Here is a 24,403-nt window from a genome sequence, read left to right as displayed (position 1 = left end):
GGAAACCCACTTATGAAGTAGTTTAGTGAGACTGGCCGGCAAAGCGTATGGATTTATTAGTAACGGAAACGAAAGCATATTCTGCGTTATATGGGGACTTGGTGTGAATTGATGATGTTTTTTTTTTTTGGAGTAGTTTGAGCTAGGGGCTACCGACCCTTCAGGTCTGATCTGTAATCAGTCCCTCACTAGGCGGTTTCGAGCACCCGCTTGTTAGAAGTAAGGAGTTGCCACACACAAACCGAGAGGACACCGCTGCCACTTTCTTTCCAAGCAAAGCAAACAAACCAGGCTTATGAGGTCTCGTACGGTATTATTACTTTTTACTAAGTAGGCGTATACTATAATAGTTGAACAGTTGGTTTACCTTTTGCACAGTGTTTGCACCCAACCGGATACCTGCCCGATGTCCTTCTCGTCCTGTGCTTCCCGCCCCATCTGCAGTGCACTTGTTTAGAGTAGAAACGAATTTCTATCACCTTACCACAGCTCCACTTCTCCATTCCAAACCCTCACCCCCTCCACCCCTCCTCACATCCCACCCATCCAATTCGCAACGGTGTAGTGCACACAGTAGGACTAGCTTTTCACGGGGAATTATTTAGAGCTTTTCGAGTTTTTTTCTGTCCTTTTTTCAAATTGCTTTACTTTGTCTGCTTAGTATATGCGTGTGTGTGGATGTATCGTTGAAGGTCTGCTCGTCCTTGCGTCCCTCTCGCCCCCGTAAAAACCCCCCGTCCCGCAACGGGTCACCTCACCCGTGTTGTGATGTAGGGTCTATTTGGAGGAGTAAAGCTCGTAGCGGGGAGCGGAACGGACGGCGGGAGAGAGGGTCGGACAGGCGAGAAAGACACACACAGCACACAAAAAAAGCCCATGTGCAAAAGAAAGAAGAAACAAAACGAATACATATACTTTTACAAACGAAACACCTAGCAAAGAGAGAGCCTGTATTTAGTTTGCTACAACACCCGGCCGAACCGGAAGTATGATGAAAACACAATAAAATAAAAAAAGGCGAAACAAAAAAAAAGGAAACCATGTGAAGCTGAGCAAAGAAATCGTGTATAACGGAGGCAAACAAAATGGTGCTTGCTGCTAGCCTTTACTGTGCGCAACTAATACATCGAACCTTTATCCTCTTCGTACAGGAAGTAGATCGGTACGGGGGCCCGGCCGTCCGGCATCTGGACGTACTCAGTATGGCGTATAAGAAACATGGCCGCCAGTCCGTAGAATAGCTGCGGTAGTCCCAGGTTGGCGACCTTGATGCAGCGAAAAAACCGATCGTCCAGTGTGAGGTCTTGCCAGGGTCGCTTGGTGCAGTGGTACTTCATGTAGGGGTAGCACCCGGTACGCAGGATGTGATAGTTTGCGCCCGTATCGAGCGTCCAGTTGAAGTGGGACCATCCGAACTGGTCGTTGTACACGTCCGCATGCTGCTTGAGATGGAAGAGCATTGAAGAAGGAACATATGACGGCTAAACATGGTTGGGTTACCTTGATGAAGTAGGACGTCCAGGGTGGTTCGTTGCATTGCTTCAGATATGCTGTGAGCACCTCGGACACTTTCGGTTTGTGGGCGGTGTGTAGCGCACGCTTTAGGAGAAGCATTTTGTTAAGCAAATGCTACAGCTCTGTAAGTAAGGAAAAGGTGGGGGAAATTATTTAATAGAAAATTGATGCCTAAAGCTACAGGAAGAGCGCGATGTGCCTGTGAAAGGTCACCGAAATAACTTCAGAGGTAACCTGATGCCGTAATGAGAATCAATCCTTTGATCAGCTGCACACCATTCCGGTGGGAAGTTCTTGAAGATATTAAGAGGGAATTCCTTAATTGATTTCAAAGTCACTGGCTTATTAGAATCGACAGTGACCAGCTGGGTGGAAATCTCTCCCATGCCATTTTGCTACAATCATGGACCTGCTCCTAGGGAGGTCTTCAACCTAGCGGCAGAGAGATCTCTCCAAGACTCTCGGATGAATCCAGACTCCTGGCTTATGGAACTGGAAAACGGATTATTAGGATTGGCAGCGACCAGCTGGGTGGAAATCTCTCCCCGGCCATTTTGCTTCAATCACGGACCTGCACCCAGGGAGGTATTCAACCTAGCGGCAGAGAGATCTCTTCGAGAATCACGGATTTGAGGACTATCTTCGAAAAATTATTCTAGACTCCTGGTTTACGAGGAGCTCGAGGGTTTTAGGTGACTTCATCTATCTACTGCTAAAACTTAGCACCCGACTAAAGCGTACATGCTGAGGTACGTGTAAAGGAGCTGGCAGCGAAACTGTTCCACTCAACCTGCAACCTGTCACGATGGGACAGAAGCTGGGAATATATAGAGGAATCATTGTCCCCGTGCTCAGGAGACATAGACTCCGTCCAAGGCTGATGGGAACTAAGCCGTATTCGAGAGTAGGATGAACAGAACACGACTAGCCAGTAAAATCAAACCAAGCAGATCCTTAAGGCCCGTTCATATCGTCAGAGGCGTATCTTCCTTTAAAATGGTTGTGAGGTTCTGGAAGCCTCGATCATTTAAAGGACCCTAAACACCCTAAGAGGATTCGTTTAATGTATGCCGCATGGCCACTGAATTGACTTATTAGAGGCATTCTACTTAGGGCCTCCAGAGAGGCTTGATCCACCACTGAGAATAGGTCCACAAATTAATGCGTCCTTCTCGACTCGGGACCCAGCGCCACATAAAGAAGCAACCGAGACGTGCAATTTTGTTTTTAATTTTAATTATTTATTTTCATTTACAGTAACTCATGTTTTACAAACACCGCAACCGCTCGAATAGTATGCGTATGGTGTTGTGTTCGTTTCGATTTTCATATTTTCGACAGCATTTCTAGCGTGTTTTCCATTTCCTTCACATGCTGGACGATGATGCTGGAGAAATGGGGACTGTCGTACTGCGGGCTTGGTGGCGTTTACGTTCTAGATAACGGACAAAACAGTGGGAGTATAGGGTGCGCTACTCGCGTAGGATCGATTAGCGATCGATTTCACCGAACACAACGTCAAGCGTACCGATGATCGCTACCACGTCCGCCAGCATGTGATGACGGCCGACCTTGTCTAGTGCGGCCAGATGTGCGAACCCTGGCGCCTTAATCTTGCACCGGTACGGTCGGCTTGAACCGTCCGACACCAGGTACAGGCCGAATTCGCCCTTCGGCGCTTCAACCGCGGTGTACGTCGCACCGGGCGGCACCTGGTATCCTTGCGTGAACAGCTTGAAATGGTGGATGAGCGCTTCCATCGAATGTTTCATTTCACCCCGGGACGGTGGCGTTAGCTTCGCATCGTCCGTCTTAATTTCACCGGCCGGCATCTGGTTCAGGCACTGGTCGATGATGCGTAGCGACTGACGCATCTCCTCGATACGGCACAGGTACCGGTCGTAGCAATCGCCCTTCGTGCCGATCGGCACGTCGAACTCGACCCGATCGTACGCATCGTACGGCTGCGATTTGCGCAGATCCCACTTGATGCCGGAACCGCGCAACATCACACCGCTGAAGCCGTAGTTCAGTGCGTCCTCCGCCGACACGACACCGATGTCGACCGTACGCTGCACCCAGATGCGGTTGGTCGTCAGCACATCCTCCACCTCATCCAACCGCTCGCCGAACTTGGACGCAAACTCGTAGATATCGTCCAGCAGACCGAGCGGCAGATCCTGCGACACACCACCCGGCCGGATGTAGGCGGCGTGCATACGCGCACCCGACACGCGCTCGTAAAACTCCATCATCTTCTCGCGCTCCTCGAACAGCCAGAAGAACGGCGTCAGGGCGCCCACATCCAGCGCGTGCGTACCGACCGCCATAATGTGGTTCAGGATGCGCGTAATTTCCGCAAACAGCACCCGAATGTACTTCGCCCGCAGCGGGATATCGATGTTCAGCAGCTTCTCGACCGCAAGCGAATAGCACTGTTCGTTGCACATCATCGAAACGTAATCGAGCCGATCGAAGTAAGGCAGCGCCTGTGTGTACGTCTTGTACTCGATCAGCTTCTCGGTACCGCGGTGCAGCAGCCCGATGTGCGGATCCGCCCGCATCACCGTCTCACCGTCCAGCTCCAGCACCAAACGCAGCACACCGTGAGCGGCCGGGTGCTGGGGCCCAAAGTTAAGGCTAAGGTTGCGGACCGTTTTCTCCACCGGTGCGATCTTGCTGTTCCACGGTGGCAGCTTCCAGCGGGAGGTCACCTCGTCCGGGTACATGACCGGGCCCTTGAACTGGTCGATAAACTCCTCGTCCGGGAACCACTTGCCGGCGCCACGGGACGGTTGGCGTGCATTATATAAAGCGGCGACATTTTTCAGCAGCCCACCACCGGTTACATAAACATTGGCGGCCGTGCGCTTCGCGACCGTGTTCAGCACGCTGAATGCCATCCTTTTTACTTGCTCGGTCCCGCGATACTGCGCGCTCTAACCTGCAGCGGGCCTTTTGTTTTCGTTGGTCGGGTTTTTGCTTCCGGTCGGAGCTGAAACGCAACGGAAAGAAAAACACACGGTCAGTCGTTAGGAGCAATTCGGTTTCGGAGAACGGGGGGGGGGAGGGGGGGGTTTTGGGGGCGTAATGTGTAAAAGCGGGAGGAAAAATATCACCACCCGTTCGCACCTTTAGTGGGGACTGAAACAGTATTGCTCTACACACGGATGTGCGTGTGTGTGTGTGTGTATTGATAATATTTTTCTTGCACTTTTCACTAATTGACAGAAATTTTTGTTCTCGAGCTTATCTAAATGTCAGTTTTTCGGGTGCCCGATTAGAGAAACAGCGAATACATTTCCCCTACACTATTGCGCGCCTGAAACTGTGACTTAACGGTTGCATTTTCATGAAAATTCGCTCGCGGAAAAACTTACCCTACGTTCGGGGCCGACTGGAGATTGGTTGGTGTTGGTTTTTCTCTCGTCTGCAGCAAATCGCCTGCACAACAATATGCAATCGGTCCGGACCGAATCTGACAGCTGTCAGTGTTGTTGTGTTCGGCACTGTTCACACGTGCAGTACGCGGGACCGGTGCCCAAGGTGTATAGAGTGTGCGGTGAGCCTTTTTGTCGCTGTCGCTGTCATCCGGCATTGAACGAGTGCATGTGTGTGTGTGGGTGCGTGTCGGATTCCTGTGTGAACAATGGGAGTCAAAACAAAACAGTTAACCACCAGGTAAATGGAATATTTGCTACTTTTTTGTTGTTTTGCTATTGGAAAAATAATTAGGGAATCTGTATTGCTGATGTTTAATGCTATGGTTCGATCTGTGGTGTATACAGCTCGCAATGAAGCCGACGAAAGGAATGGAATCGATGAATGGGAATCTGGTACTCTTGGCATTCCTGGAATTTAGCAAGGAATTGTAGAGTTCCGGACCAGCACCGAGAATCGAATCCCACCTTGATACCGTCTCCCCGTACGCAAGACCGGTAATCCTTGCTAGGGTTAAAACATATAGTCACAGAAAGCCAGAAACGGCAGGACTAGACGGATAGAGCATGCAGAGCCTGGTAGCTGCAGACGATATCACAGAGAGCTCGTTGGTCAAATCTGTATCAGGTAAGACAAAAGTGGGACATGCAAAATGTAGGAACATACTTTAACATGTATCTTTTTTTTACAGAGCTTCACCTATTTTGGGGAGAAAATTCAGTACCCACATCTATACGGATGCTGCTGCTTCAAGGAAGCTTCAAGAAATCCTTTGCATCCTGAGATACTGTATCAAACCTGTTAGTTCGATAACGAACCGTTGTTGAACCGACCACGCGAAGGAGTGATCGATTCGGAGATCTCCGCGCAGATTCCTGGCCTTGTCAGAGTTGCTTGAATCAGGCGGCTGACCTTTTTTCCTGGAAAACCAGGAGAAGTTTTTAGCGGCGGACTCGCACTACACTAACTCGGCGTGGACAACGGGAATGCCGTAGCTCGATCAGACGATTAGCCTTTTTTCCTGAATAACCAGGAGAAGTTTCTAACCGTGGTTCTTGCTTGGCTTAATTTCGCCTAATTCTTCCGACGGAGTGGGGAGGCACCAAAGTGCGTAACCAATTTCCGGAGGGAAGGCAAAGGTGAAACTTTCCCGCTTCTATACCCAAACCCAAACAAACAATGAAACACAAGTTTCTTCGTTGAGGTTTGGATTACAAGTCGCTTTTATTCTCAAAAAATCCTGTCTTATATACTAAAATTCCGTGGGAAAAAGAACATGAAATAGCATTACATCGATCTCATTTATTCTAACTCGGTATGCCGATGCGTTTGATCCCTGCCTGACGTCGGCTAGTGTAGGAGGTCTGTAACGTTACAATATCTGGCGATTGTTACCCTATCGTTTTATGACCATGGGTAACGCATCGCGCATCTGTGGTTCAAGTGCGTATGTTTATTTTCCTATTGCCTATTGCCTGCGCGTCGTTTACTCTATTCGTCAAGTTGGTCTTTCCTTCACTGCCCTACGACCGTGCCTTGATCTTCGCGCAGGTCGTTGTTTCGTGAAACTAATCGCGCAACGATAACGTATGCGTTGGGTTCTAGCGTTAACCTTTTTCGGCCTATGTTCTTCACTTTCGTATTTAATTACATGGCCTGAGTTTACGATTACCATATGTCGAGATTTGTCCCTTTTTCGAGATATTTCCAATAACGCATCATAATCTTGTCGCTCTGTTAGTTTAGGGTTTTTTCCTAAAATAATATTTGCCGGTGATAGTTTATCCTAAACAAAGACGTTTATTAATTTTCCATCTAATCCTCGCATGCCGTTAAATCTAGCTCAATTCGTCGCGTTGGTAACAGAACCAAAAGTGCGCAACGTAACGCGACACAAGTTTTTTGCGCCAAGAACCTTAAGTTCTTGTCTCCATGCGGAACGTTAATGTAAGCTAATTTTTAGACCATGCTGTTCAACGAACAAACAAACCAAGACTTATTCGAACTAACAAACAATAACAATAAGTCCATCCATCCAAACGAAATTCGACACTTTTTTACGACAAAAGCTTTATGCTCTTGTCGCCAACCAGAAAAAAAACTATTAGGCAATGTAACCATACAGATAGGAAAAGTTATTTTAACGTGAGAGTTGGTTCTTGGCTAGACTTGATGCAAATCAAAACCTGACGTCCAAATCCTTTCCAGAGCTTTGGGAGTCCCCCAACCCAAGGTAAGGTCTCAAATCTCCGACGAGCCAGTAAGGGATGTTCCCTCTGAATATCTAGAGTCGCCCGGCCGACTCAACGCCGATGAGCTTCGAGTGTCCCCCTACCAAAGGTAAGGCCTCGATATCTCCAACAATCCAGTAAGGAAGATTCTCATCTAGAACCTTCACGATTGCCTCGACAGTCGATAAAAGGAAGATTTGGTTCGGATAGCAAGTTGTCGTTTGTCACTCTCGTCGAAACCCAAATGAACCACGTAAGTACGGCGCGACTCAAATCGCATATGCGCAAAGCCCCGTCGACCGATCCCGCATATTACAATACACCTCTGAGATTTGGACACTTTCCAGAATTATCCAAGATCCTTCTTAGCAGCGTTCGAAAGCCGTCAAAGGAAGAGGTGGTACAATGGCGGGCATTATGAGCTGCACGATAATCTCCTTATCGTGCAACGAATTAGATTCGCTGGGCTCCAGTAGACTGGCCTTGGTTGAACCACCCCGTAAAGTCCTTCTAGGTCATCCACATACACAGAGATCTTATAGCAGGTTCATGGTGAGATGAAGCGATGGCGTTGATGTGTCCGCCAGCAAGACCAGGATATTGGATCGACAGACGACTGGAAGCCAAGACTTCTAGGCGATTATAGGATCTGATAATTAAGTTTGCGTGGGAGGATAATGTATCAGCATTCAATCAAGATGAGAACGGGACCGGGACGACTCTCCACGCAACGTTTCTGAAGGCCATCTAAAGTTGGCGTACCAAATTGATGCGTTAGTGCGATGCGAATGATAGTGTATAAATCTGCTGGTAAGGTCCGGGTATTGGATTGGCTGACGACGTTGAGCGTCATCAAGGACTTCTACAGCATGCCAACTCCGTGAAGCAATAAGAATGCGTGGAAGGACAATCTTAGCGTGATGAGAATGGTACCGGACCATCCAGCATAGAATGAAGGCATTGGTGCATTCACCAGAATGGCTGGACGAAGGCCTGAACGTGACTGGCAACGGAGATTCCTGGAAGCGGTTGTGTTGCCTTATACGTAGGATTGCGTAGAAGGACAATGAATGGCGTTCTTATTGAGACGAGAAAGGAACGATCCAGCCCACAACAGAGAAAAGAGATCCCATTTTGAGATGGAATGAAGGTGGTGGCTATCCACCGGAATCGTCCGGATGTTGGATTGGCAGATGACGACGAAATACATTGAACGACATCGAGAACTTTTATAGTAAGCCAGGCTTCTATAGTGATACGATTGTAGCGTCTGATAAGTAGGTAAGTAATTAAACAATTTTATTACCTTTTTAAATAGTGTTCTAGTTAGTGTATATACTACGCCCTTACCTTGGTGTACTTTGTGTAAAATTCAACATTTCAGTAATTATACTTCCCTTTTTTATGATTAACACTTTCCCCTTACGTCTTCTTCTTCCTGGTCTATGTGATACTGCATTCCGGTCCGTTTATCGATTGTTATGTAAGCCTTCTATAAGAAATCCATCCTGGCCCTTATCGCTTGTGAGAAAAAAGCAAACGCCTACAACAACCAGTGCCTGCAAGAGGTTGCATACAAGCTGTCGTGCAAACATGGTATCAGGATTAACCGTTTGGGGTAAATCATTTAAACCCCTTTCTTACCGATTTCTAGCGGAAGTATTCTTAATAAACTATACTCAATAATCTTTATGGATGTTTAACATAAAACTGCCTGTTTGGTATAGAAATCTCGTGATTAGACGTTGTGAGAATCTTGCTGCAAAATTTGAAATTTCAAATTTTTGTCCTTCTTTGACAAAATGTTGCATGCAACTTGTGGACGCGGCGTGCAACGTTTGCTACAACCAGAGGTGATCAATCTTTGGCGCCAAATTAGCCAAAAGAAAGGCTTTTTAGGTTCAAATGAAATAATTTCTCGGAATTGATTGCAGAACAGTCTGCTATAGTTATCCTTCACAACTGTTGCATATTTGAAGCTTGATTCAGATTGAAAAAATTAAAGAAAATATATAATAAAAATGCTTCAATTAAATATTGGATAAATTTTTATTTTTAATCTACTTTTACTTTTACTACTTTTACTCTACTACTTTTTCTACTTTTTACTTTTAGCAAAATTGATTAAATTCGACAACGGTTAAAAAAAGGATTATTAACACATATATGAATCAAACTCATAATCTTTACCACATGTAATTAAAAGAGAAAATATTTCCAAAATATACCAACAATTTGCTGAGCAAATGCCACTGTTTCGTCCGAATCCTTGTCGATGCGATACTCGAAATCCTTGACATTGGCATCGTCCTTTCGGTCGGTTTCGTGCCACGATCGTACCGTGTTGTGTTTGTGGTGGCGTTGGAAAAACACATGGAAAACTGTCCTGTGTTTGGGAGAAAAAAAAAACCAACGAAAAGTAGTGAAGAAATGCAGCAGTAGTATGAGAGTGAGGCCTAAAAGACCGTTTTCCTATACAGTAAACACAGACCTTCGGTTTATCTGGTTGTCAAGTCTACTAATTCTAACCAAAAGTTTTTGTTTTGTGATGTAACGTGGTGGCGGAATTGGTGTGTAAAATAACAAAAAAAACCTCTTCAAACCGGTAGAGAAGAAAACGCTCTCTCCGGCAACTATCAAAAATTGCCCAAAAGAAAATTTTTGGGCTTCACACACGTGCTTTCAAAGGCTGGTGCTCCCAAAGTTTGTGTCCCCCTTACGCTGTCACTCCCGTGTAAAGCCTTATCGCCCCATCTCTTTCTTCACTCTCTTTTGAAAATCCCTTTTCGGAACTTAACGCTCTCTCGAGCACGCTCTCTCTCTCTCGCTCTCTTGTTCGCGCAAGGATGCACAATACAAAATTGTAGGGAAGAATAAACCTCCCCCATCCCACCAACATCCCTTAGCGAGCGGCCAAATGAAACTCATGACGCACAGAAGAAAAACCGGCAAGGAAACAAGAAGGTGGAAAAGAGAAAGAAGCAAAAGGAAAGTTTGGTTGGCTGTTCAAAAAAAGAGAAATGAAAAAGCACTGCAGTGGTATATAGTAAGAAAAGGCAGGAAACAACTAACGAGCATGAGCATTAAATACAGGAGCAAAAACAATTTGAAAAGTACGCAAAGAGCGAGCGAGAGTGCCAGAGCGTGCGAGAGCGAGAGGACGCAAAGGACGAGATTTTCCGACAGAGACAGGCTCGCTGAGTGTGTTGGTTCGTGCTGGCGGAGCAAGCAGGCAAGCGAGCAAAAGAAAAAGCGGGGAAAAAAACAACAAGCAATGATTATGAAATCTAGAGGGCTAGAATAAAACACTTTTGGCAAAAGGGACACGGCGTGCGGTCCGTGCACAACACCAACAGTTCAGTTACGGTTCCGTTCAGCGAGGTCTGTGTGTGTGTGGGTTCGTTATAGTGGTTGAGTGCATTTGCAGAAGTTTTAACCGTTGTTGCCCTGTTTTTGCACGAGCCACGATAGGGAAAGATTTGGGAAAATAGGGGAAAAAGGTTAAAGAAAAACTTCAATCTGTTTAAGCAAACCGCGTTTTCCCGAAGTCCCGCATCTCAAGTCGGCGCGTTAGAAAGAGAAAGTTTTGTGTGCGTGGCTGAAACAGAGAGAGAGAGAGACTCAGAGAGAGATTCAAGAGATTATACTACAGAGCGTACAGTCAGTTCCCGACTTACGCAGTACTCGAGTTTGCGGATTTTAAAATATGACCGAATTTCGAGTTTATGATGTAGATTTGATTCTTGATTTAAAACAAAAAAACCACAGAGTTACAGGGGTTTAATCCTTCTTAAGGAACTCTTAAAATTACTCAGCTGGATGTATCAAGCGAATAGTGGAAAAGGTGGCTTTTGCAATCATATAATGGAATTTTGTGTAGTTGCGGATTAACTAAAATAACATTTTCCACTCAATTTCTGTGTAATATCTGTTCGGATGTGCATCAAAGGGCGTAGTGCGATATTTTCTAAACATAAGGCAGAATATACACAGCTCAGCACAATGTTTCATTGTCACGTTGCAAATCTGTCCTAGCTGTTTGCTAGATTCCATTATATGATAGCAAAGTTCAACAGTGGACTATATTCAACATACTTTCCATTTCAAACATAATCCCCTTGGTGATTCAAAAGTTCCGTCACACGGATCACTTTGATATAAGTGTAAAAATCCTACGGTTTTTTCTAAGTTAATTAAAAAAAAATTACTTTCAATTCCTTATTCGAATTAGGAAATAGGCACCTGGTACATGATATGTTTCTCTAAATCTTACCCATCACGAATAGCTGTTATAACATAGATTCGCGTTCCTTTTCTCGTTTAAAGAGTTTATTGCCGAGACGAGAGCCAGGCCGGACTGCACACGGCGAGACAAGCGATCGAATCCTATTCTGATACGAGTAAAAAAGTTAAGTCAGTTATGGGGGTGATACGGGTACAAAAGTCACAAAAAAAGTCAGAAAACGTTTCTTATAGCAGACATTCATCAAATTGTGCATCAATGATTGCCAGCGTCGCAATTAAAGATTCTCACCAAAAATTCATCTGTTATCCGCCAAAACCCCATCGCCATCTCCGCTTCGCATACACCAATACAGCGAACAAAAAAGGCTCGCTATCAGTGGAAACTCGTGCAAGATTCTATTCGTGTACAAGATCCTATCAATTGTGTTAGGCAGTGTTTCGGCGACCACTCGTGGTACGCGGATTCACTCTCTTCCGCCGAATTCGCGTACTTCGGGTAGTGACTGTATCGCCGAAAAAAGTGCGTGAGAGAGAGAGAGCGCTAGAGCGACGTGTTACGATATTTTAGACAAATGGAAAAAGGAAAAACCAAAAACACATACTCACTCACACACACACACACACACATAGACGCATTAACGTGCGTGCCAACAACCTGCCGTTTTTCCCTATTAAGAATAGCGATTTTGGTAGGTTGTTGTGTTGTGTATCGTTGTTGTTGCCGTTGTTGCGCCAGAGCGTGCCGATGTGTGCGTGAACACCCGAATTGGCCCGAGACCGGTCGGTGCGCGCAGCAGAAGCATTTGATGGGGGGGTGATTTATTTTCTTCTTTTTCCTACGGTTGTTTGACTAAATTTTCCACCTGCCTTATTTTGCCGTGGCCGAGGACTCCGGTACACTTGAACCGTGTGCGGTGAGCAGCGTGGTCTCGTGATCTGTACGGCCAACGTGGGACGGCGTTGCGTTGTTGCGCGTAAGGTTGCCGTTGTTGTTGTGGTTGTTTGCTTCGATACATCACCGTATCCCTGCTCCTTCGTTTCCACCATTTTCCCGAGTTGCGAGTTGTTTGTGTAGTGCAACGGACGACGCGGTGCATCGAACCCCCCCCACCCGCCCCCTTTCCTCCCCCCAGACTTTCATTCTTCTGCATCAACCTCAACATACCTTTTCCCCTGGTCCGGGTTTGCAATCAACTTACTGCCGTGAACAACAACAACAACAAGAGAAAAACAGTGTTTGGTGTGTGTGTGCGTGTGTGTGTATGCCATTTTCCGATTGGTCCTGTTTTCATCCACGTGGTCGTAGTTGAAGTGTAATTAAAAGTGTTTGAAATTCATCCGGCTGTTTCTTTTATCCTGAATATCGACAAACAGTGTAATAGTGTGCGTGTGTGTGTGTATGTGAATGAGTGTAGGTGTAAGGAGAAAACTCGGAAAATTTAAACGGCTCGAAAGGTTGCAGGGTTGCCTAGATGGACTAGTATTGTTCGAAGGCAGAGATGAAGTTGAAGCAATTTTGTTTGGTAGTTCTGAACGCTGTCGCACTTTGTCGGACATCTCTCAAGAAGAAGTCCAGGAATATCTGTATCGAATTATTTCCGGATACCTGTTTCCTCAAGCACAATTGTTTTGAGAGGTGTCTATTCACTAAAGTTTGTGCCGAGAGTCGAGAAAATGTGATAGAGTCCAGAACTCCTCCGCTTGTGCAGAGTCCTCGTTAAAGCTGCTAAACTTCGGATTGATCACGGAAAACCCTGCAAAAAACATTAATAGAACTTGATGTGACTCCATCATGTCGTGAATCCTAGAATTTGGTTGTGCCTCAGATAGCTGATAAACTTGAAAAACTAAGACTCCGATTTATTAGTGTGAAGAACACGAAAAAGCCGAAGAAGAAAAGCGTGTGTGTGATGTGATACCAAATAGGACATCCAGAACAGTGTCGGCTAAGCCGAAATCTTCAATCAAAACTCCCCACAACCTAGATTCTAGAGAACTGTGTCTAGATCTGTTGTGAGTCACAATAGCCCTACCAACCTACGACAATCAACTGTACTGTACTCGCTCAACAACAACTTCGACAGGTGCTTGGCCTACCATTTCTGGCTTCCCTAACTTGATTATACCCCGTAGCCGAATATTCAGATACCAGGGACCTGGGACACCTGGACCGAGCGACACGTTCCTAAATGGGATTCGAACAAAACAATTAGCACAGCGCGAAACAGTCCCGTGTAGAACGTATTCCACCCGGGATGAAGGGATACACGCAAAAACTCTCGTATCAGATGGAAAAAACTCATCTCCCCGTTGCTGTAAGCTGCTAGTAATCGTTCATGTGTGTGTGTGCGCCTGTTTGCCACAATTGTAAAACTTTTTCCACGACAACCATACGTTCGGTGGCAAAATTGTGCGAAAAGTTTCACATTACATCAGTTTCCGCGAAGCTTCGCCAGAATCGGTTCAGGGTAGAGCCTGACCGTGTTGTATGGGCAGTGGTTTGGAAGCGATGGGAAGTGAGTTTCAAGCGTATTTTAACGCGCCACAAATTACCCGTCTCTCGTTCGCCGGGGTGGGTGGGTAGCGGACTCGCTATCCGCACAGATTTTGTAAAGTGTCAATTTTATTTAATTATTTCTCCCCCCCCCCCCCCCGCCCGGAAAACACCTCCCGTTTTTCCGCCCCGATCCGCCACGATCCGTTATTAGTTGGCTGCGTGTAGAGAGTGTGGTTGGGATCGATCGAATGCCGGGACTTTCCAACAAAACAAAAAAAAAAAAACAATACATGCACAATCGATGATTGACAAACGATCGAACCGTGCGTAACAGCCTGAATGTATGCTATCAGCTGTACTCCGATACGCGATGTGTGGCGTGCTGTTGGTGAGAGCGAGAACGAGAGCGACAGCGAGAAAGAGAGGGAGACAGTGCGCGCGCGCGCTTTGCTTTTGCTCCTCTTTTTGTCCTTTCCCTGTGTGTAGCTGTGTGTTTGTGTATGTTTGTGCATTTCCTCTCTTTTCGACTCCACCCGACCCTTCTCCACATGGGCCCCGGATCCAATAAAACCAGCACCCTTTCCTGAAAGGAGCATTCCGCAATGCAGTTTCGATTGTGACTCTGACGCTCAGAGCTATTGGGGCGCACCATGTGCGAACCATCACTCCTACCTCCTCCAAACCCCTCCCCCCCTCCCCCTCCTCTCCTCCTCCCTTGACCCTTCGATATAGATTTATTCAAATAAAACGTTTACCCATCTCTCATCCCACCCAAATAAAGTGAGGCGCCGGATGGAAAAGACGTAACCGAACTTGTACATGGAGGGAACATTTTCTCTCTAGTCTTGCTCACCGACAACGTTCCGCTCTCAACTCTTTCCTCGACGCGATAATCGTGGACGCACGTATATATGTGTGTCCCTTCGCCCTTTGCGGATCCCTCCGACTTCCATGCCCTATCCATCTTCCACCCCCCCCCCCCCTTGCATGCCCGGTGTACAAACACCCACCCATATGCCTGCTTTTAGGGCCATCGCTTTCCCTGTGACAATCGCGTTTCCACGCAAGCAATCACCTCGTGCTAGTTTGTAGCTCCTAACACTCGACGAGTCAGTTAGAGCGAGCTGCAGTTTGCTCTTTCCCACGCGTGCATTCTCTCTCTCTCCCACATTCTCTCTCTCTCTCTCGCTCGCGCGCGCACTCTCTCTCTCTCGCTCCCTCGCTCTTGCTTTCCCACGTGGGGCCGTATCCTTGGCGTGGCGCAATACACACTCCTAGGCAACCCTGACGCTCGTAAGGATTCCCGCACATCCGCACGGATCCCGTTACCGTGGTGTGCGCGCTCGACGGGCCACCGCGACGATTATTATTTAGTTGGGTCTTAGCAACCGAACCAACACTCCCGTACGACTTTGCCCATACACGCGGAACTTTAGGGGTCTACCGTAACTCGACAGACTCGAGGTAAAGGAAGACAACAAAAAATTGGCTTGTGTGTGTGTGTGTATACGTTTACTATGTGTGTTGGTGTAAGTGTGTGTGTGTGCTAGTTCCTCGTGCCTGTTAACGTCCTCCGAAATCTTCGTGATACCGTTTTTGGGGCGTTGAAACCAAACATTGGTGCAATGATAGCCGGAGAGTAGCGTTAGCCCTTCAACGATCTCCAAGAAACGTTAGAAACCAGCAGGGCCTGTCGAAAAACTCCGAAAAGGACTCTAAAACTCCTATTGGTTGATTGTGGGTGATACTGTGAGGACCAAACAATATTCCACCAAGAGTGAAGTTCCCCTGGTGGTGTTGTCCAAATCCACGTTGCACCGGGGAACAAACGTCCAGTTCGTTCGGAGAGCTTCCAACACCTCCCGATTGTTGGAATTGGAGATGCGTGTTCCAATTTTGCCGGACGGCTAAGTGGTTTTTTTCTTCTCCCAGACCGTACACACGCTCGACCACTTGCAATGCTCCAAATCGAGCGAATCGTTGCGGGAGCGCTAACGCAAAAGAAAACACTCGAAATCGATTTCTTCCTTAGGCTGGCAGCGTTCTCCGCGCCGTACCTCCGCCTACATACGCTCGGTAGGCCGGGTCACGCAGTAGGGGCAGTGTATATTAGCGCACTCCCCAAAACCTGGCCCGAAAAGCCGCCACACACAGCGGGACAGACCACGGGCAAAACCGCACAGCACAGTTTGAAATAGAATATAGATATGTGTGTTTATATTTATATTCGACCGTTGAAGCGTCAACTGGGAAGGGGGAACTGGCGGCAGAAGAGAGAGTGAGAGAGAGAGAGGGAGTATGGGAGGCGAGAGTGTAAGTATTTTTAGTACCCCGCTGTATCCTTCGCCGCGTCCCCTTTAGATCGATCGCCGTTCTGTGTGTATATCAGTGACGAGACGCCTCGAGACACATTGCTGACGTCTTAAAGGCCGAAGACACCGAAGCAGAAGTGGAGAAAGGATTGACTTTTTGTTGGCAAAGCAGTTGGTGAGGAAAGCTGAGGGAGCGGGGTAAGGGTCCGGCTTTAAACCGCTCCGGTTCAAGTGATTCCACCAGCAGCAGACATTATTGGCGCAGTGCGTGGATGTCCATCAGATCTCTCGCATACCATCTGAAACGGGGTGGGGGGAGGTTGTGGTCCTGTGGTTACCTGCCGTAATGCCATACCCGGGCCCACTAGACGGTACTGCGTGCTGTTGATGTATTATTAAACTTAAACACACCAAACACCCCATATACCCACCAAGTGCAATCGCGACCGTTTGTTTGTGTTGAGCAACGCCAACAAAAAAACTGTCAGCGACCAGTCAGCAGTAACTCGTCCAGCGGCGGCACGGTGGTCGGGAATCGTGGCTTCTTCGGGGGTGTCAGATCAGTTATCGTTCTGGGGTGGTGATGGGTGGTGGGTGAATGGATGTTCCCAAGCGCAACAAAATATGAACCTACACAAAGCTGCAGTAAAAGTGCAACGCCACCATTACGGGCTGTGGAAGGCCATTGCTCAGCAGTTCGCGCCGGGGTTTTCTTTTTCGTGGAGGACCTCCTCTACACCAACTCCTGCCGTTTGGAAGCGGTACAAGGAGGGTGAAGGTTATTGGATATGATTAGCCAAGCTTTTAGCGGTGCGCTCCAGCAATGAGGGAGAGAAGTTTACCTAAAAATCAATATTTCGCGATAGAGCAACCGTCTCGACCGGTCCGGTGTGCGTTCGGTGGGATTCAAGCAACACAAATACGTAGTCTTAAGGATTTGGTGAGCTCGCTGTGAGTGTAAATCCTGGAACTCTGCACTTGGACTGGACGTTGGTCCCAAGTATCTCCGTTATCGGTAAGAACTCTAATAATCTGACTCTACCTGTCAAAACAGTCCCAGAGTTGAAACTTCACACAAGTCACACAGCATGGTTCGGACATTTTTCCAAGGTTCTTGTTCTGTTGCTGCACAAAAGCCACCCAAGTTCATTACGCTGCTTCGATCGCGGCGAAGAAAGTGCCTTGCGGCGTGTGTGTTTACATTAGCTGGAGCGTACAGTGAAGCTGTAGCTGTAGCAAACACGCCACTCCTCCAATCGCAATCAATCGAAGCTGGGGCAAATTCGCGTTCAAAACGATCCGAACCGTTGGCGGGCCACACAAAGAAGCCACACATCGCACACGCAGCAGGCCCGCCCGGTTCACGACCTGTATGCAGCTTCCCCACCTAGTGACCCCGCGGTGTTTGTGGCGAGGGGTTTTAGTTGGACCAAGTTTGGGAAACGATCAATCAACACGCCGGGCTCGCGGGAAGTATTACAAGTGTAGTTTGACGGCGGGACAGTGGGAACATTTCGGTGCTCCAATTCCGGGTAACTTGATAAGCCTGCTGGCCACTCGGTAGGATCCCTATCCGGGAAAAAGCGAACAAACAACCCACTGCCAGTGCATCAATTAAACCCGGCAGCGAGCTATAACGAGATTTCGGGGATGTTAGATACGGACTGCTACCTGTGCGGCCATTTTTTTGCTTGCTTCTCTGTGTGTGTGTGTGTAGGGAGATGAGTTAAAAGTTCGAGGAAAAGGGTTTTGTCCGGATTTTTCTATTTGCTTGAACACATCTCTCCATTGGGGGAAAAAATGGGCGAAATAGTCCGTCCGTCGGTGGCGAAAGGTGCAGGTGATGGGAGTTGCGTGAGAACTAGCCGGGAACTCGTCGTTCCCCTGTCGTGGCTACGCGTCCAAATCCCGGTTTGGGCTCGGTGTGTTGGCTGTTGCTGCTACTGAGAGAACCAGTGATAGTAGTAGTTGCAGCAGCAGCAGCAGCAGCAGCACCAGATGCAGTAGGGCCTGTTGAGCCTGGGAGAGCTAGCCATAGAGCACGGTGCGGCCGATGAGAGTGAGTGCAGTCGTCCGACTCGCTGCACTGCACTCTTGTGTGCAGTTCCCCGTGCTTCTTGTTGTTTGCGCTTTGTGCCAATGAATCCCGCGTCCTGGTGTGAGCGGCCTGGTGCAGCAACGGCTAGCCCATTCAGCACCAGTGCGTGTTCGTGGGCGATTGTTCTTTAATCGACTCTAAGTGTCACTCTGTGTGTGAGCGAGTCCTGGCGCAACTAGACGGAAGTACGGAATCCCAACCTTCGGACCAGCGATCTGGGGTTTTTTTTTTTTTTCGGAGAAGCTTTGACGAATCTGAACTACATCACAAGCTCAACTGGTTGCTGTCGGACGTCGGTGTTTGATTACGGACGCTAAGGATTCCCTCTCACGCGCCTCAAGAATCGTCCAATTGTTAAGGTTCGCTTGCTAATCTACCTCTGGATCGTCTCATTCTAGGACGTTTGCTTAGCTGGTGTAGGTGTCGCGCGTTAGACGAGACCTCCGACCAAAACCGGACGCGACTCTCTGCAGTGGTGATGGACCGTTTTTTTTTCGCTGCGTGCAAATGAGTGACCACGACCCGGTGGCTCCGTCAAGTGTCGTCAAACGCCTCGAACAGTGAATCCCTAACATACTGTGTGTGAGCTCGCGTGTGCGTGTGTGAACGAACACAGTTAAAGAGTGGTCCGTATATCCCAGACCCCGGTTTTTGTTGTTGTTTGGGTTTTGGGTCGTTCAAACTCCATGATAATCTTTGCCCCCGAACACATCCGCCCTGCGCGAAGCGTTTCCGTGTGATAATCGCCAGGTTAAAACTGGCGTAAAAACAGCAAGCCGAACAAAAAAAAAAAAGACAAAACAAACGGAAACGCGAAGAAGTGGTGAAAGGTGGTGTAAAATCCATTTCCATAAAGGGTAATAAGGCGAACATATTTAATTACACTAGACCGAGGAAGTCGGGCGGGAGACAACAACCTCAGTGACTCCAAAACGAGAAGCAACAAACAGCTAACCATACTCTGCGGTGCGTGTGTGTGTGTTCCTGGAAGAAACAAAAACAAATACACATAGATACGTGGGCTCGAGATCCTCGCAACAGTACGCAAACAAACCACACGAGATAGCGAAGAAGCAGCAGCAGCAGGGAGGACCAGGAGACCGTCGCTCAACCTCAACTTCACGCACCATACACGGCCGTCAACTGTCAAACCGAGACCGACCATCATCAGAATGCCGGTGAAAAAGCAAGGTACGTATAGCTAGAGCGACCAATTCTAGGCTCGATTTGTGTGTGTGTGTTGTTTATTGAAATTGTTTTTCACGTATTAACCTGTCGAGGCTTGTTCGGTTCCGGAGAGCTAGATTTACAGAGCAGCCTGAAGGTGGAATTGGCGGCCTGATAATATGATATCCTTTTGTTCCCATTTCCGTATCCTGGGCGCTTATTGCAGTTTTGTTGTTGTTGTTCGTCCGTCCGCAACTGCAACCCAAACGGAGTTGTCAATGTATCTGGCGCGCGGCCTATATACGCTAGCCTATGTCTCACCGCACGCCCCAACTCCCGGCAGTTAGTTTTGAGGGTTCCAGCAATTCAGGACCATATGGCGGTATGAAGTGTGTATGGGAAACTGAGGAACAAAATTAGATTACATCTGATATGGAAATAAAATCAAGCGGCTCGTGTATTTGTGTTTTTACCTCGAACATCCTTTAGTGCCATGCAGAGTGGTTGAGGCTTCGGCTCGGAAACGGGGGGGGGGGGGGGGAGTATTCATTGGAAAAAGATCAGAAATTTAATTATGCAGCATCCTGGACCAGTACAACCGCAACCACAGTACCATACGCCTCCGGAGTTCGGGAAAATGTCCCCCCCCCTCCCCCCGGGGGTCGCGCGATGTCTGGGTTGTGGAGAGTTGCCAGGGTTTCCTCGGGGACTCCGACTCCGATATTTCTGAGAGTTGAATATTATATCCTGTGTGTGGACCCGGTGTGGCACGGTGTATATTTATTACCCCAACGGGGTTTTTTTCCCGTGTGTGTGTGTGTGTGTGCTATGGAAACTAGTTGGAAAACTTGTTCCACCCATGGACTGCATTTTGCAACTCCCGGTATCATTGATTCTAGGTTCACAAACTCGCCCCCGCCCCGGAATGGAGGGAGAGTTTTTAAACACAGTTCAGAAATCGACACCGGTACACCTGATGCCAATGGCTTCCTGTGCCAACCTTAATGGCGGATGGGCCGGGGAAGGTTGAAATCCATTTTGTTGCAATGGGGCAAAATCTGTCTTCCCGGTGCTACACAAGCTCAGTAAGCTGGCTTACAAACATACACTAGCTCCAACAAACAAATACACACACACACGCCGAGACATGCCAGACAGATAAACATTGTGCAAACGGGTACTCACGGTAGTCCGTGTGTGGAGTGTTAGTTAATCCTGAACCGCTACTGTTATATAATTACCATCAACCTAGTGAGCTGGGCTCAATGGCTTCGATGTCGTGGAGCTGAAAGGGTTTCCAACTTGTGCCTTTCTTTCTCTCTCACTCCCTCTCTCTCTCCATTCGTTTCCTCCGTATCAAGAATTTTCGCTTACGGAAGACAAAGAGGACACCAACGGGGGTAAGCGAAAGAGACTGTGTACAAATTATACACAGATTGCTGTTAGAATCGCAGGAACCGAGAAGGTTGTACTGGAAAGCACCACGAGCCCACGTGGTGGTAGGGAAAATGGCGGAAGATGATGATTGCACTATACACACACACAAAAGGCCTGCCTGGACGTTCGTCTGCCGAGACAGAACGCGTGTGTGAGATCCAAAGCACCCACCAGCAGCTACTAATGGCGTCCGGTCCTTTTCCTGGTCCATGGTCAATGTTTCCTGCCCAACAGCTTGATGCTAGCGGGGTGCTTCTCGCCTTTACATTCCGACCTTCGCCTTCGCTCGGCTATGACCTAATTTGGATGACGGAAGAAGAAAAAAAAAGATATCCCCCACCACACACACACGTATCCTATGCTTCGATCTGTGGGGATCTGTTGGTAGGCAGTACAATATAACGCCAAGAGTTGTCTACTTTTGCAAAATTGGTGAGATTATAAACGTGGTATGGATAAGTAACCGGTAGGTGCGCAATACCGAAGCGTTTCCGGTTTTTTAGGGATGTTCTGCAATGCGTTCAGATTCGCGTCTAGGCATAGTGGGTATGCAATACTAGGACAATGCCTACTTCGGAGCTTCGGAACTCTGGAACTCTGGGATAATAGATAAAGAGCTCTACCCATTACGTTCTCCTTCTTCTGCTTCTTTGGCATTAAATTAAAGCCTTGAAGAGGGGTCTCGGTCTGCCATTTCGGACTTTCTGTGACTTCCTTTTACTCGTAGTAAAAGGAGTCAGCCCTACGTACGGAGTAGTGATGTGCTGAAACTGAATCAGAATGAGTGAATGACTTAAATCTTAGCAATGAATTAGATGGTTCAAATCATCACGAAGAGTTATTTCAACTCACCTTTGATTTAACTCTCCGTGCCGACTAGCCACTCAATCACCTCGTTTTAACTCACTCACCTTCAATACGATATTTAACTCTCTAGTGAGTAAAAACGAGGTGAGTGAGTAAAAACGAGGTGAGTGAGTGGTTAGTCGGCACGGAGAGTTAAATCACCAATGAGATATTTAACTCATGAGTGAGTTTAAACGCAGTGAGTGAGTGGCTAGTCGGCATGGAGGGTTAAATCATTATTCAAGAATAAACTCTTAAAGAGTAAGTATAAGATGTTGCTCGCTATTATAACTCATTCACTCTGATTTAATTCACGCTACTGAGTGGTTATTCCCATCACTAGTACGGAGAAGAGATCTGGATGGGATTTGAAACCTAGTCCTGCCGTGTGAAGATCTGCGCCGTTATCGCCTCGGCCGCCGGTCCGCCTTAGTCACCATTACATAAGAATGAATAAATATTGCATCCATAATGATGAGCTCTTGCTATATGGAAGGCCAATGATAAGCACTACCTTTCCCGAGCCATCACATATTAACGACGAGTCTCTACGGTGCGGTATCATACCCTGGCTACGATGAGATATGCAGATTGGGCGTACCACCTACCTGCACCGAATTGAAACATGACAAATTGGATTCCAGGTTCTCTGCCGGGGCGAAATCAAGTCACCGGATTGTTGTCACCACTGACGTCCAATGTTTAGTGCTACACAACTACTTAGCAGGGTGTCAGCAGTTTACAAAGATATCCCATGTTTACTTAGGCTTTACGTACACCGCTACCCTTTAGAACACCGTATCGTCGTATTGCAAACTGCGTACAAAATGGGGATTCGAACAGAGTGGTACATACAGCACAGAAAATCCTTATCCTTACGACCCGCCTTACAATGTTTGACATCTCGAAACCGTCACCGATGCTGTCCAAACAATCGTGTAGCTGTAGCGAGTTACCGGAAGCAAAAGTTGGATAGTTTTATTTAGTCACCAACCAAAAGCAACAAGAGAAACACACCTCTAATTCGTATCCTTTTTCTTTGCCATCAACGGGACAGCAGCGCATTGTTAGCGGTACGATGCAAACAGTTCCAGCTGGTGTGCTTTGGACAGCACAGATAGGATTTGCAACGGGGGAACGCACAGGACCAACTTTGCGGACCTTACCTGTGAACACGGGTACAGGTGTCTGAAAGTGAGCTTGTTCTAGGATTGTTCTCCAGACACATACATACACAGTATGCAAATCTGTTTGATGTGCACGGGGATGCGTATGAGTGGCATCCATTCATCGGACCAGCATATCAAGGGACGTCACTCGGTCGTTCGACGCGGTGCCGTACTTCAAACGGCGTAACATTCTGCATAGACGATTTTTATGGCGCGTAGAAGCAGCAGCAGAAGACGAACGCACCAGAGTCCGGTTGAAGTGTGGGGCTTTTTTGTTGTTGTTTGCTGGGAAAACTTTTCACTTTATCATTGAGCCACGCTGCTTCATAAAGCACTTCGGTGCACTGCCAAGTGCTGCGCCGGAGAACCGTTATGGGTAACGGACACATTTGCCTCGGCGAGGAACAAACAACACCAATGGGAAACTACTACTGGACGCTGGTTGTACTGCTGGACGTTGGAACGAGGTGGCAAAGTGGAAACTCTATCGATGGGGATGAAAAAACACACCCACCCACACACGCCTTTAATATGCATCGATCGGGTACAATAATGGACGGTGGAACTATGGCACGCTCTAGCACGCTTTGTATCTTGTAGCCCCGTTCATGATGATGATGATGACAGCAAAGAGAAAGCGAACGTTAGTTGACACTGAAGATCCGGCGGCTGCTTCACAGGATGCCCATCCCGACGGTGGTCGCGCTGCCAGCAATCAACGACATCGATTGTAGATCTATCAGGACACGCGGCTACGTTGGAGCGTGCCACTCTACACCGGGCATGGTGGAGTGTGCTTGAAAAGTTGGCAAGCTAAAAAGTTGTCACGTTTCATCGAGTCTCAACCAGGGCAAACCACCCGGGACAGACCCGTCAGCTCACCCGAATACTGGAACGCTAGATCCGGGGGGTGGGGAAGGGAAGGCTGATGCATGTAGCGTAATGCTTGCGTAGAAAGTTCTGAACCGTTCAATCACGCTTCCTTACACACACACATATTCCACGCTGTCAGAGCTTTATCTTGGCTTTGTTACAGTTACGGTAGGTACGGTCTCTGGCCCAATCTCAATTGAGCTAGAGCTGTTGCATCTGGACGGTACGCCGATATTAGATTCACTGGAAACGGATTGCGGGGGAGGTATGTCCGGGCAAATGATTCTAATTTTAAGTTGGTCGCAACTAGACCATACTTCCGACAAGGTTAATTCCAGCAGCATGGCATGTTATCGATCCCACCGAGAGTATCTCAAACACCCTATTCCCACACGAAGGTGGTGGTGGTGGTGGATGGAGCAAATGACAGATTCCCCGATCCAGGTTTCTACCATCTAGGTCGAACTGTCAAAGCAACACGCCACTTTGACCAACCACAGCGCAAGATGGCGGGATGTTGTAGGAGGTTCCGAGATGAGATGATTTGTTGATTCCAGATGTTACGATGGTGC

At 47.6% G+C, this 24,403-nt stretch overlaps 3 protein-coding genes and 1 long non-coding RNA gene across 11 annotated transcripts in view; 2 read left to right on the top strand and 2 right to left on the bottom strand.

Annotated features, from left to right (window-relative positions):
* Positions 1 to 117: 117 nt before the first annotated feature.
* LOC118507320 (uncharacterized protein C15orf61 homolog) lies at positions 118 to 5,023 on the bottom strand. The gene is made up of 3 exons (XM_036045711.1): positions 4,896 to 5,023; positions 1,501 to 1,637; positions 118 to 1,439 (listed from the first exon to the last, which is right to left on the bottom strand). The coding sequence occupies exons 2-3, from the start codon at positions 1,612 to 1,614 to the stop codon at positions 1,119 to 1,121; spliced, it is 435 nt and encodes a 144-aa protein (XP_035901604.1). The 5' UTR covers positions 1,615 to 1,637; positions 4,896 to 5,023; the 3' UTR covers positions 118 to 1,118.
* LOC118507284 (NADH-ubiquinone oxidoreductase 49 kDa subunit-like) lies at positions 2,735 to 5,037 on the bottom strand. 2 transcript variants are annotated; one of them, XM_036045633.1, is made up of 2 exons: positions 4,896 to 5,037; positions 2,735 to 4,510 (listed from the first exon to the last, which is right to left on the bottom strand). In XM_036045633.1, exon 2 carries the CDS (start codon positions 4,416 to 4,418, stop codon positions 3,006 to 3,008), a length of 1,413 nt encoding a protein of 470 aa, XP_035901526.1. In that variant the 5' UTR covers positions 4,419 to 4,510; positions 4,896 to 5,037; the 3' UTR covers positions 2,735 to 3,005. The 2 variants fall into 2 exon arrangements, with proteins under 2 accessions (XP_035901526.1, XP_035901534.1); XM_036045641.1 differs by having other exon boundaries at positions 2,747 to 4,510; positions 4,648 to 4,998.
* Positions 5,020 to 8,715, top strand: LOC118507330. Its single transcript, XR_004905622.1, has 4 exons — positions 5,020 to 5,196; positions 5,304 to 5,583; positions 5,648 to 8,468; positions 8,676 to 8,715. It is a non-coding gene; the product is annotated as an uncharacterized LOC118507330 (long non-coding RNA).
* Positions 8,716 to 9,535: 820 nt separating this feature from the next.
* LOC118507207 (disks large 1 tumor suppressor protein) overlaps positions 9,536 to 24,403 on the top strand; it is a 60,132-nt gene continuing 45,264 nt past the window's right edge. The window contains exons 1-2 of one of the 7 annotated variants that reach the window (XM_036045345.1): positions 9,536 to 9,636; positions 18,738 to 19,530. In XM_036045345.1, coding sequence (XP_035901238.1) covers positions 19,512 to 19,530 — 19 coding nt within the window. In that variant the 5' untranslated portion in view covers positions 9,536 to 9,636; positions 18,738 to 19,511. Of the gene's footprint in view, positions 9,637 to 10,511; positions 10,569 to 12,322; positions 12,407 to 15,245; positions 15,394 to 15,999; positions 16,243 to 17,090; positions 17,257 to 18,737; positions 19,531 to 24,403 lie in introns of those variants that run through there. The other 6 variants (XM_036045334.1, XM_036045323.1, XM_036045367.1 and 3 more) reach the window with 6 other exon arrangements.

Source organism: Anopheles stephensi, chromosome X (assembly GCF_013141755.1).
Source record: "Anopheles stephensi strain Indian chromosome X, UCI_ANSTEP_V1.0, whole genome shotgun sequence".
Classification (NCBI taxonomy): Eukaryota; Metazoa; Arthropoda; class Insecta; order Diptera; family Culicidae; genus Anopheles; species Anopheles stephensi.
Note: the sequence above shows the minus strand (reverse complement) of the source record. Positions and strands in the feature narration are given on the sequence as shown.